Genomic DNA, 19,188 nt, shown 5'->3' with positions numbered 1-19,188 from the left:
AGCTGCCAGCAAAGGTGGCTGAGGTTGTGGGCTGGAGGAGCTGCAGCCTCCAGTCTGCTCCGTGCATAACGTTTCAGGGAATTTGGGCATTCCTTGGTGGAATTTGATATTCCCAGGAGGAAATTGGGCATTCTCAGGAGGAATTTAGGCTTTCCTGGGTGGAATTTGGGCATTCCCAGGAGGAATTTGGGCATTTTTGGGAGGGATTTGAGCATTCCCAAGAGGAATTTGGGCATTCCCAAGAGGAATTTGGGCATTCTTGGTAGGAATTTGGGCATTTCCAGGAGGAATTTGGGCATTCCTCGGTGGAATTTGATATGCCCAGAAGAAATTTGGGCATTCCCGGGAGGAATTTGGGCATTTCTAGAAGGAATTTAGGCCTTCCTAGGAGGAATTTGGGCATTCCAAGTAGGAATTTGGGTATTCCTGGGTGGAATTTGATATTCCCAGGAGGAATTTAGGCTTTCCTGGGTGGACTTTGGGCATTCCCAGGAGGAATTTGGGCATTTTTGGGAGGGATTTGAGCATTCCCAGGAGAACTTGGGCATTCTTGGGAGGAATCTGGGCATTTCCAGGAGGAATTTGGGCATTCCTTGGTGGAATTTGACATTCCCAGGAGGGAACTGGGCATTCCCATGAGGAATTTAGTCTTTCCCCGGAGAAATTTGGGCGTTCCTAGAAGGAATTTAGGCCTTCCTAGGAGGAATTTGGGCATTCCAAGTAGGAATTTGGGCCTTCCTTGGTGGAATTTGATATTCCCAGAAGAAACTTGGGCATTTCCAGGAAGAATTTGGGCATTCCCAGAAGAAATTTGGGCATTCCCAAGAGGAATTTGGGCATTCCCATGAGGGATTTGGGCCTTCCCTGGTGGAATTTGATATTCCCAGGAGGAATTTGGGCATTTTCAGGAGGGATTTTGGCCTTCCCAGGAGGGATTTGAGCATTCCCAGGATGAGTTGGGCATTCCCAGGAGGAATTTAATAGTTCCAAGGAGGATTTGGGCCTTCCCAGGAGGAATTTGGGCATTTCCAGGAGGAATTTGGGCACTCCTAGAAGGAATTTAGGCCTTACTAGGTGGAATTTGGCATTCCCAGGAGAGATTTGGGCATTCCCAGAAGGAATTTGGGCCTTCCTTTGTGGAATTGGGCATTTCCAGGAGGAATTTAATACTTCCAAGGAGGATTTGGGTATTCCCAGAAGGAGTTTAGGCCTTATTAGGTGGAATTTGGGCATTCCCAGGAGGAATTGGGCATTCTCTCTGAAGGAATCTGGGCATTCCTAGGAAGAATTTGGGCATTTCAAGTAGGAATTTGGGCCTTCCTTGGTAGAATTTGATATTCCCAGGAGGAGTTTGGGCATTCCCAGGAGGAGTTTGGGCATTTCCAAGGAGAAATTTGGTATTCACAGAAGAAATTTGGGCTTTCCCAGGAGGAATTTGGACCTTACTAGGTGGAATTTGATATTCCCAGGAGGGATTTGGGCATTCCCAGGAGGAATTTGGGCATTCCCAAGAAGGATTTAATACTTCCAAGGAGGATTTGGGCATTCCCAGGAGGAATTTGGCATTCCCAGAAGGGATTTAGTCCTTCCTAGGGAGGAGTTGGGCATTCCCAGGAGGGATTTGGGCACTCCCAGATGAAATTTGACCATTCCCAGGAGGAATTTCGTCCTTCCCAGGAGGAGCTGGGAGATCTCAGGGATCAGGAGAGGACCTGGATGGAGCTCCCCAGGGATCTGCTGTGCAGGGGGCTCAGCACCACCCTCAGCCCCCTCCGTGTGCCATCCCCACCCTCTGGAATGCATTAATTTATTTTTTCAGGGGTTTTTTTCTAAGTCTCTTTTTTTCTTTCCTCCCCATCTGCACGTTCCTGCTCCCAGTCTGGCCAGAATGGATTCCTCACAGACAGCAGGTGAGTGCTGCCCTGGCATGGTTTAAATGCCCTGGCATGGTTTAAATGCCCTTTCATGATTTAAAGTGTTGCTTTTTCCCTCACCACGCTCCCCACAGAATGGTTTTCTTGTAGCTCTCACAGCCAGAGGCAGATTTGCAGGGATTTCCCTGTGATTTGTTTGTGCCATGCCATGGTGAATCCCCCAGTGGAGTTTTCTTTCGATTTTTATTCCTTTTTTTTTGGCTGATTCAAATGAAAAAGGAAGGTGGGAATGGCAGGGAGGAATTCCAGGAGTTTTCAATCCTCTTTTTCCCCAGAAAGACAGGAAATCCCCATCCCTGCCTTTCTGCCTGCTGGGTTTTGGCAGGAAAGGGATTTTACACACTTCTAATCACAGCCATGATATCAGTGATTACAGAATCACAGATTTGCAGAATTACAGAATCACAGGATCAATCACAGGATCACAGGATCAATCACAAAATCACAGAATCAATCACAGATTCACAGAATCACAGAATCAATCACAGGATCAATCACAGAATCATAGGATCAATCACAAAATCAATCACAAAATCACAGAATCAATCACAGAATCAATCACAAAATCACAAAATCAATCACAAAATCACAGAATCACAGAATCAATCACAAAATCAATCACAAAATCACAAAATCAATCACAGAATCACAGAATAAATCACAGGATCACAGAATCAATCACAGGATCACAGAATTACAGGATCACAGAATCAATCACAAAATCACAGAATCAATCACAGAATCAATCACAGAATCAATCACAGAATCACAGATTCAAACACAGAATCACAGAATTACAGAATTACAGGATCAATCATAGAGTCAATCACAGAATCACAGGATCAATCACAGAATCACAGGATCACAGAATCAATCCCAAAATCAATCAGAGAATCACAGAATCAATCACAGAATCACAGGATCACAGGATCAATCACAAAATCAATCACAAAATCACAGAATCAATCACAGAATCACAGAATAAATCACAGGATCACAGAATCAATCACAGGATCACAGAATTACAGGATCACAGAATCAATCACAAAATCACAGGATCAATCACAGAATCAAACACAGAATCACAGAATTACAGAATTACAGGATCAATCACAGAGTCAATCACAGAATCACAGAATCAATCACACAATCAATCCCAGAATCACAGAATCATGAGGTTGGAAGAGACCTCCAAGATCATCAAGTCCAGCCTGTGCCCAAACACCTCACCCAGACTGCAGCCCCCAGTGCCACGTCCATTCTTTTTTTAAACACTTGTGTCAGAAAAGTCTGAAACCCTTCAGCATCCAGAGCTCCAACATCGGCTCTTTGGGCCAGCCCGATCTCAGCCCCCACTTCTCCCTCCAGCCCCATCCCTGCCTTTCTGCCTGCTGGGTTTGGGCAGAAAAGTGATTTTACACACAGTCATAATATCAGTGATTCCAAAATCCCTGCAGTGATGCCAAAATTGATCAATTTTGGGAGCATTTTCCATGGCCTCAGGTCAAAATGCAGCGCTCTCCTCGAGTCAGAGCGTGTCACAGAGTCACAGAATCAATCACAGGATCACAGAATCACAGGATCAGAGAATCAATCACAAAATCACAGGATCACAAAATCACAGAATTACAGAATCAATCACAGAATTACAGAATCACAGGATCACAGAATTACAGAATCATAGAATTACAGAATCAATCACAGAATTACAGAATCAAGGATCACAGAATTACAGAATCAAGGATCACAGAATTACAGAATCACAGGATCACAGAATTACAGAATCAATCACAGAATTACAGAATCACAGGATCACAGAATTACAGAATCACAGAATTACAGAATTACAGAATCACAGGATCGCAGAATTACAGAATCAATCACAGAATTACAGAATCAATCACAGAATTACAGAATCAATCACAGGATCACAGAATCACAGGATCAATCACAGAATCCCAGAGCAGCACCAAGAGTGAGATCAAATCCCTGGAGCCCAGTTTGGCTCCCAAATAAACACCCAAAAAAACACCTAAAACCCACCCAACCAAACCTGAACCACGGCATTTCCAACACCAAAAAAACCGAATAAAAAACCAAAATAAACTAAACTACGACCCCAAAAAATAATTTTTTTTTCCCAAATTTTTGCACCAATATTGTGTAAATTTTTCCCCTCTCTGGAGCCCATTTTGACCCTTTGCTCTGTGCAGGGGCGGCCGGGAGGGGCTGGGCAGGAGCCCCGGCAGCCGCCAGAGCAGCACCGAGAGCGAGATCAAATCCCTGGAGCCCAGTTTGGCTCCCAAATAAACACCCAAAAATCACCTAAAACCCACCAAACCAAACCTAAATCACAGCATTTCCATCACCAAAAAAACCTAATAAAAAACTAAATAAATGAAACATTTTTGCCTCACACCTTCCCTTCCTTGGAGCCCAGTTTGACTCCCACCTAAACACCCAAAAAACACCAACAGCTCACACCTATAACCCACCCAACCTAACCTAAACCACAGCATTTCCAACACCAAAAAAACCAAATAAAAGAGTACATAAATAAACATTTTTACACCACATTGGGTGGCAGCACCAGCAATGTGCCTCTCCCTTCCCTGGAGCCCAGTTTGACTCCCAAATAAACACCCAAAAAACACCTAAAACCCATGAAACCAAACCTAAACCACAGCATTTCCAACACCGAAAAAATGAATACAAAATGAAATTAACTAAACTACAATTTAAAAAAAAATCTGAATTTTTACACCACATTTTTACACCAATATTTTCTAAATTTTTACACTCCCTGGAGCCCAGTTTGACTCCAATTAAACTCTCAAAAACAACACCTATAACAAACCAAACCAAACCAAACCTAAACCACAGCATTTCCAACACCAGGAATACCTAATAAAACTTAAATAACTGAAACATTTTTACTTCACACCTTCCCTTCCCTGGAGCCCAGTTTGACTCCCAACTAAACACCCAAAAAACCACCAGTAACTCACACCTATAACCCACCAAACCAAACCTAAACCACAGCATTTCCAACACCAAAAAAAAAAGAATAAAAACTAAATAAATAAACTAAATAAACTAAACTAAAACCCCAAAATAATCTCAATTTTTACACCACATTTTTACACCAATATTGTCTAAATTTTGACACTCCCTGGAGCCCAGTTGACTCCCAACTAAACACCCAAAAAACCACCAACAACTCACATGTATAACCCACCAAGCCAAACCTAAACCACATTTCCTACACTGAAAAAACTAATAAAAACCTAAATAAAAACCCCAAAAAACCACCAACAGCTCACACCTATAACCCACCAAACCTAACCTAAACCACAGCATTTCCAACACTGAAAAAACCGAATAAAAAACCAAAATAAACTAAACTACGACCCCAAAAAAAATTTTTTTTTCTTAAATTTCTACACCAATATTGTCTAAATTTTTACACCAATATTTTCTATATTTTTCCACTCCCTGGAGCCCAGTTTGATTCCCAACTAAACAGCCAAAAATCACCTATAACCCACCAAACCTAACCTAAACCACAGCATTTCCAATACCAAAAAAATGAATAAAAAATTAAATAAACTGAACTACAATTAAAAAAAAGAATCTAAATTTTTACACCACATTTTTACACCAATATTTTCTAAATTTTGACACTCTGGTACCCAGTTTGACTTCCAACTAAGCACCCAAAAAACCACCAACAGCTCACACCTATAACCCACCAAACCAAACCTAAACCACAGCATTTCCAACACCAAAAAAACCAAATAAAAGAGTACATAAATAAACATTTTTACACCACATTGGGTGGCAGCACCAGCAATGTGCCTCTCCCTTCCCTGGAGCCCAGTTTGACTCCCAAATAAACACCCAAAAAACACCTAAAACCCATGAAACCAAACCTAAACCACAGCATTTCCAACACCGGAAAAATGAATAAAAAAACCGAAATAAACTAAACTGTGACCCAAGAAAATTTTTTTTTCTTAAATTTTTACACCAGTATTGTCTAAATTTTTACACCAGTATTTTCTAAATTTCTACACCAATATTGTCTAAATTTTTACACCAATATTTTCTATATTTTTCCACTCCCTGGAGCCCAGTTTGACTCCCAACTAAACACCCAAAAAACCACCAACAGCTCACACCTATCACCCACCAAACCAAACCTAAACCACAGCATTTCCAACACCGAAAAAACCGAATAAAAAACCAAAATAAACTAAACTACGACCCCAAAAAATATTTTTTTTCCCCAAATTTTTGCACCAATATTGTGTAAATTTTTCCCCTCTCTGGAACCCATTTTGACCCTTTGCTCTGTGCAGGGGCGGCCAGGAGGGGCTGGGCAGGAGCCCCGGCAGCCGCCAGAGCAGCACCGAGAGCGAGATCAAATCCCTGGAGCCCAGTTTGGCTCCCAAATAAACACCCAAAAATCACCTAAAACCCACCAAACCAAACCTAAATCACAGCATTTTCAACACCAAAAAAACCTAATAAAAAACTAAATAAATGAAACATTTTTGCCTCACACCTTCCCTTCCTTGGAGCCCAGTTTGACTCCCAACTAAACACCCAAAAAACACCAACAGCTCACACCTATAACCCACCCAACCTAACCTGAACCTGAACCTAAACATTTCCAACACCAAAAAAACTAATGGAAAACTAAATAAATAAACTGAAGTGCAACCTTCCAAAAAAAATTCTGAATTTTTACACCACGTTTTTACACCAATTTTTTTTCTAAATTTTTACAGCAATATTGTCAAATTTTTACACCAATTTTTTTCTAAATTTTTGCACCAATATTCTCTAAATTTTTGCACCAATATTGTGTAAATTTTTCCCCTCTCTGGAACCCATTTTGACCCTTTGCTCTGTGCAGGGGCGGCCGGGAGGGGCTGGGCAGGAGCCCCGGCAGCCGCCAGAGCAGCACCGAGAGCGAGATCAAATCCCTGGAGCCGCGGCCCTGGAGCAGCACGGACTCGGACGGCTCCATGCGCAGCCTGAGGCCACCGGTCACCAAGGCCAGCAGCTTCAGTGGCATCTCCATCCTCACCCGAGGGGACAGCGTGGGCAGCAGCAAGGGCAGCGCGGGCAGCCGGAGCTCGCGGGCAGGTACGGGGGGAGCTGGGGCAGAGGGGAGCTGGGGTGGGGAATGGGGGCGTTGGACTGGGAAAGGGAACCTGGGGTGGGGATCTTCATGGAGAGCTTCATGGAGAGCTTCATGGAGAGCTTCGTGGAGATCTTCATGGAGAGCTTCATGGAGAGCTTCATGGAGAGCTTCACCTGCCAGAGGGCACCTGGTGTGGGGAATGGGGATGTTGGACTGGGAAAGGGAACCTGGGGTGGGGATCTTCATGGAGAGCTTCATGGAGAGCTTCATGGAGAGCTTCATGGAGAGCTTCATGGAGAGCTTCACCTGCCAGAGGGCACCTGGGGTGGGGAATGGGGATCTTGAACTGACCAAGGGGACCTGGGGTGGGGAATGGGGATCTTGAACTGACCAAGGGGACCTGGGGTGGGGAATGGAGATGTTGGACTGGAAAAGGGCACCTGGGGTGGGAAATGGAGGTCTTCACCTGAAAAAGGGCAGCTGGGGGGGGGAGTGGAGATCTTGACCTGAAAAAGGTCACCCGAGGTGGGGAATGGAGATCTTCATCTGAAAAAGGGCAGCTGGGGTGGAGATCTTCATGGAAATCTTCATCTGCCAGAGGGCACCTGAGGTGGGGAATGGAGATCTTGACCTGACCAAGGGGACCTGGGGTGGGGAATGGAGATGTTCACCTGAAAAGATGAGATCTTCATCTTCATCATTCCCACCTGGGGTGGGAAATGGAGATCTTGAACTGACAAAGGGTACCTGGAATGGGGAATGGAGATCTTGACCTGAAAAAGGGCAGCTGTGGTGGAGATCTTCATGGAGATCTTCATCTGCCAAAGGGCACCTGGGGTGGGGAATTGAGATGTTCACCTGATGAAGGGCACCTGGGGTGGAGATCTTCATGGAGAGCTTCACCTGCCAGAGGGCACCTGGGGTGGGGAATGGGGATGTTGAACTGAAAAAGGGCACCTGGAGTGGGAAATAGAGATGTTCACCTGACAAAGGGCACCTGGGAGACTGATTTTGGGTTGGGGAAATGGAGATCTTTCCCTGCCAAAAGACACCTGGCAGACAGGTTTAGGGTTGGGGAACTGGAGTTCTCTACCTGCCAGAGGGCACCTGGGGTGGGGAATGGAGATCTTGAACTGACAAAGGGCACCTGGGGTGGAGATGGAGATCTTCACCTGGAAAAGGGTACCTGGGGTTGGGGATATGGAGATCTTGAACTGAAAAAGGGTATCTAGCATGGGGAATGGAGATCTTCACCTGAAAAAGGGCAGCTGGAGGTGGGAATGGAGATCTTCATCTGCCACAGGGCGCCTGGGGTGGGGGAATGGAGATGTTCACCTGGAAAAGGGAACCTGGGGTGGGGAATGGAGATCTTCATCTGAAAAAGGTCACCTGGGGTGGGGAATGGAGATCATCTGAAAAGATGAGATCTTCATCATTCCCACCTGGAATGGGAAATGGAGATCTTGAAATGACAAAGGGTACCTGGAATGGGGAATGGAGATCTTGACCTGAAAAAGGGCAGCTGGGGTGGAGATCTTCATGGAGATCTTCATCTACCAGAGGGAACCTGCGGTGGGGAAATGGAGATCTTGACATAAAAAAGGGCACCTGGAGTGGGGAAATGGAGATGTTCACCTGAAAAAGGGTACCTGGGGTGGGAAATGGGGATGTTGGACTGCAAAAGGGCAGCTGGGGTGGGAAATGGAGATCTTGAACTGACAAAGGGTACCTGGAATGGGGAATGGAGATCTTGACATGAAAAAGGGCACCTGGAAGTGGGAATGGAGATCTTGTCCTTCCAAAGGGCACCTAGGACACTGATTTTGGGTTGGAAAACTGGAATTCTTTCTCTCCTAAAGGACTCCTGGCAGACTGATTTTGGGGCTGGGGGAAATGGAGATCTTGACCTGCCAAAGGACACTTGACTGTCTCCATGGTCTCCAGTCTGTCACCAAGACTGACAGGTTTGGGGTTTTGGAACTGGAGCGCTTTACCTGCCAAAGGACACCTGGGGTGGGAAATGGAGATCTTGAACTGCCAAAGGACACCTGACTGTCTCCATGGTCTCCAGTCTGTCACCAGGACTGACAGGTTTAGGGTTTCAGAACTGGAGCACTTTACCTGCCAGAGGACACCTGGCAGACTGAATTTGGGTTGGGGAAATGGAGCACTTTACCTGACAATGGGCCCCTGGGTTGGGGATGGAGATCTTGAACTGAAAAAGGGCACCTGGGGTGGGTATGGAGATCTTGGACTGACAAAGTGTACCTAGGATGGGGAATGGAGATCTTCATCTGAAAAGATGAGATCTTCATCTTCATCATTCCCACCTGGGGTGGGAAATGGAGATCTTCATCTGCCAAAGGGCACCTGAGGTTGGGGAAGCAGAGATCTTGAACTGAAAAAGGGCAGCTGGGAAGGGGAACGGAGATGTTCATCTGCCAGAGGGCACCTGGGGTGGGAAATTGAGATGTTGAACTGACAGAGGGCAAATGGGGTGGGGATGGAGATCTTGACCTGACAAAGTGTACCTAGGATGGGGAATGGAGATCTTCCTCTGCCAGAGGGCACCTGAGGTTGGGGAACTGGAGATCTTGACCTGACAAAGGGCACCTGGGAGACTGATTTTGGGTTGGGGAACTGGAGCTCTTTTCCTGCCAAAGGGCACCTGGGGTTTGGGGAGGCACATCCAGGACACCTCTCTGTGCCTCTGGTTCTGTTCCAGGTTTGGTGCTGGGTGCCCCTGAAGCCTTTATATAATATTAGTCCAATATAATACAGTTTAATAAAGCAATTGTTCAGCATTCTGAATCAGTGGAGTCAGATACATCCTATAGGTGCCCTTCTCTTTTCTGCTGGCTCCCAGCCCTCTCTGCCCTCTGTGTTCCAGGTTTGGTGCTGGGTGCCCCTGAAGCCTTGATATGATATGATATGATATGATATGATATGATAGAATAGAAGTGTAATACAATATAGTATTAGTATAATATAATATTAGTGGAATATTATACAGTTTAATAAAGCAATTATTCAGCATTCTGAATCAGTGGAGTCAAATGAAAGCTATAGGTGCATTTCCTGCTCGCTCCCATCCCCCTGTGCCTCTGTTTGTGCTCCAGGTTTGGTGCCTCTGAAGCCTTAATATAATATAGTATTAGTGTAATATAATACAGTATTAGTCCAATATAATATAGTTTAATAAAGCAATTGTTCAGCATTCTGAATTAATGGGGCCAAATGAATGCTATAGGTGCATTTCCTGCTGGCTCCATCCTCCTGTGCTCTCTGATCCAGGTTTGGTGCTGGGTGCCCCTGAAGCCTTGATATGATATGATATGATATGATATGATAATAGAATAGAATAGAATAGAAGTGTAATACAATATAGTATTAGTATAATATAATATTAGTGGAATATAATACAGTTTAATAAGGCAATTGTTCAGCATTCTGAATCAATGGGGTCAGATACATCCTATGGGTGCCTTCCCTTTTCTGCTGGATCCCATCCCTCTGTGTTCTAGGTTTGGTGTCCCTGAGGCATTAATATAATGTATTATATTAATATTAATGTATATTATATTACATTAATATATTAATAATTATGTAATATAATATAGTTTAATAAAGCAATTATTCAGCATGCTGAATCAGTGCAGTCAGATACATCCTATCCATGCCTTCCCCTTTTTTCCCCTGTTACCTGCTGCTTTTCTGCTGGCTCCCATCCCTCTGTGCTCTCTCTGTTTGTGTTCCAGGTTTGGTGCTGGGTGCCCCTGAAACCTTTATATAATATGGTATTAGTGGAATATAATATAGTATTAGTGGAATATAATACAGTTTAATAAAGCAATTGTTCAGCATTCTGGATCAGTGGAGTCAGATACATCCTATAGGTGCCCTTCTCTTTTCTGCTGGCTCCCAGCCCTCTCTGCCCTCTGTGTTCCAGGTTTGGTGCTGGGTGCCCCTGAAGCCTTAATATGATATGATATGATATGATATGATATGATATGATATGATAGAATAGAAGTGTAATACAATATAGTATTAGTATAATATAATATTAGTGGAATATTATACAGTTTAATAAAGCAATTATTCAGCATTCTGAATCAGTGGAGTCAAATGAATGCTATAGGTGCATTTCCTGCTCGCTCCCATCCCCCTGTGCCTCTGTTTGTGCTCCAGGTTTGGTGCCTCTGAAGCCTTAATATAATATAGTACTAGTGTAATATAATACAGTATTAGTCCAATATAATATAGTTTAATAAAGCAATTGTTCAGCATTCTGAATTAATGGAGTCAAATGAATGCTATAGGTGCATTTCCTGCTGGCTCCATCCCCCTGTGCTCTCTGATCCAGGTTTGGTGCTGGGTGCCCCTGAAACCTTTATATGATATCATATTAGTGTAATATAATACAGTTTAATAAAGCAATTGTTCAGCATTCTGAATTAATGGAGTCAAATGAATGCCATAGGTGCATTTCCTGCTGGCTCCATCCCCCTGTGCTCTCTGTTCCCGGTTTGGTGCTGGGTTTGGTGCAGGTTTGGGTGCCCCTGAAGCCTTTATATAATATTAGTCCAATTTAATACATTTTAATAAAGCAGTTGTTCAGCATTCTGAATCAGAACAGAGTCAGATACATTCTATGGGTGCATTTCCTGCTGGCTCCATCCCCCTGTGCTCTCTGTGTTCCAGGTTTGGTGCTGGGTGCCCCCGAGGGCTGCAGCCCCTCGCCCTCGTCCCAGGCCAGCCGTGCCCTCCTGCCCTGCTCGGCCCCGCAGCCCCCCGGGCTCCCCCCAGCCCAGCAGCAGCAGCAGCAGCCGCCCATCAGCAGCCCCATCATGTCCCAGGTGAGTCCCACAGGGCACAAAATGCGTTTGATAACTTTACTACAATAAATCTGCTTATTTTATATTTCTTCCTTTATTGGTTTGCTTAACGTGATACAGAAATTCTCAGGAAACGCCTTTAATTCAAGCAGGAGACATTTAGATCATGACTCAAGGTTTGCCTAATTTTTGAATTATTTTCAGCCCAAAAAAGCTTAAAAAATAACTTAAAAATTGGACAAACTGAAAGTAATTCAGCTCTTTTTGCTGAACCAGTAGTTCTGCTTTTTTTGCTGGCATGAAGCGTTGCTATGTGCAAAAAACCCCAATCGCTTGTGTTGAAATTTTAGAAGTTTAACAGTAATAAAATAGTTATAAAAATAGAAATAAGAATTTGGACAATCAGAGTTAGGACAATAAAAGCAAAGAATTACAGAGGTCCATTCTTTTCAAACAAACTAAATCTTCTGCCTAATTTCTGCCCCCTCCTCCCATCTTGTAAATCAATTTCTTTGGCTCCTAGAAATCTGCTTCTTGGAGGAAGCAGAGCCAGAGGAATCCCTTGTGTTTCCTAACTTTACTAGGATATCTGTTTATTTTACATTTCTTTCTTTATTGGTTTGCTTAACGTGATCAATAAATTCTCAGGAAATGCCTTTAATTCAAGCAGGAGAGATTTAGATTTCAGTTTTGATCTTCTGCTGTCTCATCCAAGGGTTTGGGGCCTGGAAAAAAACTGATTTTAGGTTGTTTGAGTGTTTTGAAGGGTCTGGAAATGCACCATGCCCATGTCCATCCAAAAGTCAAATCAAAGGATCAATGCCCCCATCCAGCACTGATTATTGGTGTTCAAAGCACAGGGTGGGGGTTTTAGGGGTTTTACTGTCTCATCCAAGGATTTAGGGCCTGGGAAAACTGATTTCAGGCTGTTTGAGTGTTTTGAAGGGTCTGGAAATGCACCATGTCCATGTCCCTTCTATGTCACCACAGGTCAAATTAAAGCATCAAACCCCCCCATCCAGTGCTGACCATTGGTGCCCAAGCACAGGCTGTCTCATCCAAGGGTTTAGAGCCTGGAAAAAACTGATTTCAGGTTGTTTGAGTGTTTTGAAGGGTCTGAAAGGCACCATGCCCATGTCCCTTCTGTGTCACCAAAGGTAAAATCAAAGGATTAACCCCTCCCATCCAGTGCTGACCATTGGTGCTCAAAGCACAGGCTGTCTCATCCAAGGGTTTGGAGCCTGGAAAAAACTGATTTCAGGTTGTTTGAGTGTTTTGAAGGGTGTGGAAATGCACCATGCCCATGTCCCTGTCCCTTCTATGTCACCAGAGGTCAAATCAAAGGATCAATGCCCCCATCCAGCACTGATTATTGGTGTTCAAAGCACAGGGTGGGGGTTTTAGGGGTTTTACTGTCTCATCCAAGGGTTTAGGTCTTAGAAAAACTGATTTCAGGCTGTTTGAGTGTTTTGAAGGGTCTGGAAATGCACCATGCCCATGTCCCTTCTGTGTCACCAATCAAATCCCCCCGTCCAGCACTGACCATTGGTGCCCAAAGCTCAGGGTGGGGTTTCAGTGAGGGGCTTTAGTGCCATCAAGGGCTCCAGGTGACAAAGCAGGGCTCCCTGTGGCAGGTGAGTGTGCAGGGATGGCCAAGGAGCACCGTGGGGAACGGCAGAGACCCCTGAGATGGCTGGGCTGTGCCTGATGGGATGGATGGATGGTGGATGCTGGCCTGGAATGGTTCCTGTGCTCCCCAACTCCCTGCAAAGCCCCTCTGTGTTTGCAGTTGGCTCACTTGACTTGACTAACCTTGTTGTTCCTTCTTTCTCTCCTTCCTTCCTTCCTTCCTTCCTTCCTTCCTTCCTTCCTTCCTTCCTTCCTTCCTTCCTTCCCTCCCTTTTCCTTCATTTTCCTTCTCTCTTTCCCTCCTTTTCCCTCCATTTCCTTCTCCTTTTCCCCTAATTTTCTTCCCCCCTTTTCCCTCATTTTCCTCCTACCTTTTCCTCCCTCCTTTCCCTCCCTTTTCCTCCTCCCCTTTCCTTCTTCCTTTTCCTCCCTTTTCCACTCTCCTTTTCCATCATTTTCTTCATTACTTTTCCTCCCTTTTCCTTCCTTCTTTTCCTCCATTCTCCTTCATTTTCCTCCTCCCTTTTCCTTAATTTTCCTTCTCGCTTTCCACCCTCCTTTTCCATCATTTTCCTCCCTCCTTTTCCTCCCTTTTCCCTCTTCCTTTTACTTCCTTTCCTTTCTCCCTCCCTTTTCCTCCTTTTTCCTCCCTCCTTTTCCTTCATTCTCCTTCATTTTCCTCCTCCCTTTTCCTTAATTCTCCTTCTTCCTTCTCCCTTTCCTTCCCCTTTCCCCCTAATTTTCTTCCCCCCTTTTCCTCCATTTTCCTCCCCCCTTTTCCTCCCTTTCCATTCCTTTTCCTCCTCCCCTTTCCTTCTTCCTTTTCCTCCCTTTTCCTTCCTCCCTCCCCCCTTTTCATCCCTTTCCCTTCCTTTTCCTCCCCCCTTTTCCTCCCTTTTCCTCCCTTTCCTTCCTCCCTCTTCCTCCCTACTTTTCCTCCCTACTTTTCCTCCCTTTACATCCTCCTTTTCCTCCTTTTCCTCCTTTTTCCTCCTCCATTTTTCCTTAATTCTCCTTCTTCCTTTTCCTTCTCCCTTTCCTTCCTCCCTTTTCCTCCATTTTCCTCCTCCATTTTCCTCCATTTTTCTCTGTCCTTTTCCCTCCTTCTCCTCCCTCCTTTTCCTCCCTTTTCCTTCCTTCCTTTCCTCCCTCCCTCCCTCCCTCCCTCCTTTTCCTCCCTTCTTTTCCTTCCTTCTTTTCCTCCCTTTTCCTTCCTTTTTCCTCCTCCTTCTTTTCCTCCCTTTTCCTCCTCCCTTTTCCTTAATTCTCCTTCTTCCTTTTCCTTCTCCCTTTCCTTCCTCCCTTTTCCTCCGTTTTCCTCCTTTTTTCTCTGTCCTTTCCCTTCCTTTTCCTCCCCCTTTTTCTCACATTTTCCTCCTCCCTTTTCCTCCCTTTTCCTCCCTTTCCTCCCCCATCCCCATCCCTCTCTGCTGGTGTAGCCGGTGCCGGCGCTGCAGCCCGTTCCGTACTCTCCAAGCTCCTGCCCCCAAGTCCTCCTGCCAGTGTCTCCACCCCAGCAGTACAGCCTGGTACAAGCCCCAGCTCCTCTCTGCTCCGTGTCTCTTGTGCTCTGTGCTGTGTTTGTGGCGTGTGAGCTTGTGCTGATCAGCTGTGTCCCAAACACACCCACCCAACCCCTGGGGCTGGGATCCAGCCCGCTCTGGCATCCCTGAGGCCATGGGACCACCAGTGATGGGTGGAAAGATGCTGGGAAGAGCAAATTCAGAGCTCCCAGAGCTCCCCAGCAATTCCTGAGGCCATGGGACCTCCACTGCTGGTTGGAAAGGGCTTGGGAAGAGAAAATTCAAATCTCCCAGAGCTCCCAGCAGATGCTTGAGGCCATGGGACTGCCACTGTTGGGTTGGTGGCCTTGGAAGGAGCAAATCCCAAGCCCAGAGCTCCCCAGAAGATGCTTGAGGCCATGGAACCACCACTGCTTCAGTGGTGGGTTTGGAAGGAGCCTGGGAAGAGCAAATTCAGAGCTCCCAGAGCTCCCCAGCAATGCCTGAGGCCATGGGACCACCATTGAAGGGTGGAAGGAGCTTGGGAAGAGAAAATTCAGAGCTCCCAGAGCTTCCAAAAAGATGCCTGAGCCACCACTGCAGGACTGGTGGCCTTGAGAAGAGCAAATCCCAAGCCCAGAGCTCCTCAGCAATGCCTGAGGCCATGGGACCTCCATTGAAGGGTGGAAAGAGCTTGGGAAGAGAAAATTCAGAGCTCCCAGAGCTTCCAAAAAGATGTCTGAGGCCATGAGACCACCACTGCTGGTTGGAAAGAGCTTGGGAAGAGAAAATTCAGAGCTCCCAGAGCTCCCCAGCAATTCCTGAGGCCATGGGACCATCACTGCTGAGTGGGAAGAGCCTGGGAATAGCAAATTCAGAGCTCCCAGAGCTCCCCAAAAGATCCCTGAGGCCATGGGACCACCACTGCTGGTTGGAAGGAGCCTGGAAAGAGCAAATCCCAAGCCCAGAGCTCCCCAGCAGATGCTTGAGGCCGCCAGTGCTGGAGTGGTGGCCTTGGGAAGAGCAAATCCAATCCCAAGCCCAGAGCTCGCAGAGCTCCCCAGCAGTTCTTGTGCTCACTGTGGGGTCTGGGGGCCGTGGCAGCCCCCTGGGCTCAGCCCAGCCCCTGTGGGGTCTCCATGTGGATCTTTTGGGAATGGCGTCCCCCTGTCCTGCTCTGGGTCTGTGGCTCATGTTTGGGGGCTTTCGGGGGGCTCCTCTGGGACAAGGGGTGTGCATTAACCGGCAGAGCTGTGTCCTGCTGGTCGTGGCTCTTTTTGTCCCACCTCCTCCATCCTTGCCCCACTCCAGACCAACAAGCTCAGCTGGCATGTCCCATGTCCTGCTGAGCTCACCTGGCATGTCACCCTGTCCTGCTCTGTACCTCATGTTTGGGGGGCTTTTGGGGCGCTTTTGGGGGGTTTCTCTGGGAGAAGGGGTCTGTATTACCAGCAGAGCTGTGTCCTAGTGCTCCTTTTGTCCCACCTGCTCCATGCTTGCCCCGTTGCAGGCCGACGAGCTCAGCTGGCGTGTCCCATGTCCTGCTCTGGGTCTGTGCCTCATGTTTGGGGGGCTTCTCTGGGAGAGGGGGTCTGTATTACCAGCAGAGCTGTGTCCTGCTGCCCTTTTTGTCCCACCTCCTCCATGCTTGCCCCGTTGCAGGCTGCTGAGCTCAGCTGGCGTGTCCCATGTCCTGCTCTGGGTCTGTGGCTCGTGTCTGGGGGGTTTCTCTGGGAGAAGGGGTCTGTATTACCAGCAGAGCTGTGTCCTAGTGCTCCTTTTGTCCCACCTGCTCCATGCTTGCCCCGTTGCAGGCCGACGAGCTCAGCTGGCGTGTCCCATGTCCTGCTCTGTGTTTGGGGGGCTTGTCTGGGAGAAAGGGTCTGTATTACCAGCAGAGCTGTGTCCCACTGCTCTTGGCTGCTTTTGTCCCATCTCCTCCATCCTTACCCCGCTCCAGGCCGACGAGCTCAGCAGCCCCTTCGGGCAGATCAGCCTGAGCCGCCAGGGCTCCACAGAAGCTCCGGACCCCTCGTCGGGGATGTTCCAGCCGTCGCTGCTGTCCCAGCACCCGCAGCAGCCGGGGTTCATCATGGCAGCCCCCCCTGGGCAGCCCATCCCCACCTCCAGCTACTCTGCCTCGGGGCACTCGGCCCCCAGCCAGCCGGTGCTGCAGCCCCAGGGCTACATCCAGCCCCCTCAGCAGGTACCGGGGCAGGAGGGGGGCCTGGGGAGGGGTCCCTGCGGAATTGAGTCTGAATGCGTGCTCTTAGAAGGGTGATTTATTACTATATGACATTACATTACATTATATCACGTTACATTACATTACATTACATTACATTACATTATCTCATATCATACTATATGATATTATATTATACAATATTATATTCTATTATACAATATGTTATTATACTATATGATATAATTCTACTATATTGTATTATATTACATTGTATTATATTGTATTATATTATATTACATGATATGATATTATATTATATTACATTACATTATCTCATATCATACTATATGATATTATATTATACAATATTATATTCTATTATACAATATGTTATACAATATTATATTCTATTATACAATATGTTATTATACAATATGATATTATATGATATGATATTATATTACATTACATTACATTACCTTACCTTACCTTATCTCATATCATACTTTATTATATTATATTAAATTATACAATATTATATTATACAATATTGTATGATATTATACAATATTGTATTATATTATATCATATCATATCATATCATATCATATCATATCATATTGACATATATATGTCTGGGGATATCCCCAGAGCTGGCAGGCCTGAGGTTGCTGAGGAGGGGGTTTGAGAGTCTGACTTCATGTTCTTAGAAGGCTAATTTATTATTATATTACATTATATTACATTACATTACATTATACAAAACAATATTATATGATATGATACGATATTATATTATATTTTATATTACATTACATTACATTGCATGGTGTGGTATGAGATATGATATGATGTGATGTGATATGATATGATATATCGTATGATATGATATTATATTATATTATATATATTATATTATATTATATTATATTATATTATATTAATACACTAAAGAATAGAGATAGGATACAGACAGAAGGCTACAAAGAATTGATAATGAAAAGCTCTTAACCCCTTCCAGAGTCCTGACACAGCCTGACCATGATTGGTCATGAAGTCCAAATAAAAAAATCTCCAATCACATTCCAGAGCAGCAAAACACAGGAGAAACAAACCAGAAAAATCATTATTTACGCATCATTTACATTATTTACATTTCATTTCTGAGGCCTCTCAGCTTCTCAGGAGAGAAAAGAAAACCGAACAAAAGGCTTTCTCATAAAATATAAATTATATTTTCCGTAAAACATATATAAATTACACTTTCCATAAAATACATATAAATTATATTTTCCATAAAATATATAAAAAATCAGTTTTCTTGCTCCTGATCCCTGCTGTGCTCTCACCACTGGGATTTTTTTGCAGATTCAGGTTTCTTACTACCCCCCTGGGCAGTACCCCAGCTCCAGCCAGCAATACCGACCCCTCAGTCACCCAGTGGCCTACAGCTCCCAGCGCCCCCAGCAGCTCCCCCAGCAGTCCCAGCAGCCAGGTAAGGGCTAAAAAAGGGTTAAAAAAGGGTTAAAGGGGTTTAATTTTCCCATTCCTGCTGGTTTTATTTGCTCCAGGGATCTCCCCTGTGCTGGCTGCGGTTGGGTTGTTGGTGCTCATGGGTGGGAAATTGGGGTCTGTCTGTCTGTCTGTCTGTCTGTCTGTCTGTCTGTCTGCAGAGGGGTTGTGTCCTTCCCTCCCTCTCCTCTGAGCTTGCTAGGGGATGGGATGAGGTGGATTTAAACCCCACTGAGCGAATTTAGAGCCAGGAGCTTCCCTTGGGTGTGTTTAAATCTGCTCCTGCTTTCCCCTCTCTTCAGCAGGAGGTGGGGGGCAAAAGCAGGATTTGATTCCCTAAATCTTAAATTTGGGGTTATTTATTCCCTAAATCTTAAATTTGGGGTTATTAATTCCCTAAATCTTAAATTTGGGGCTATTTGTTCCCTAAATCTTA

The 19,188-nt window shown here is 45.4% G+C and overlaps 1 protein-coding gene across 1 annotated transcript in view; it reads left to right on the top strand.

Annotated features, from left to right (window-relative positions):
• R3HDM2 (R3H domain containing 2) overlaps positions 1 to 19,188 on the top strand; it is a 65,811-nt gene that overhangs the window by 30,768 nt on the left and 15,855 nt on the right. Inside the window, exons 11-16 of the mRNA XM_054294207.1 lie at positions 1,879 to 1,910; positions 6,856 to 7,088; positions 11,788 to 11,942; positions 14,990 to 15,079; positions 17,013 to 17,258; positions 18,609 to 18,735. Of these exons, the coding sequence (XP_054150182.1) occupies positions 1,879 to 1,910; positions 6,856 to 7,088; positions 11,788 to 11,942; positions 14,990 to 15,079; positions 17,013 to 17,258; positions 18,609 to 18,735 (883 nt within the window). The remainder of the gene's footprint in view (positions 1 to 1,878; positions 1,911 to 6,855; positions 7,089 to 11,787; positions 11,943 to 14,989; positions 15,080 to 17,012; positions 17,259 to 18,608; positions 18,736 to 19,188) is intronic.

This window comes from Melozone crissalis, unplaced genomic scaffold, assembly GCF_028551555.1.
Source record: "Melozone crissalis strain CALT ecotype California unplaced genomic scaffold, PUWL_Pcris_2 ptg000222l_1, whole genome shotgun sequence".
Classification (NCBI taxonomy): Eukaryota; Metazoa; Chordata; class Aves; order Passeriformes; family Passerellidae; genus Melozone; species Melozone crissalis.
Note: the sequence above shows the minus strand (reverse complement) of the source record. Positions and strands in the feature narration are given on the sequence as shown.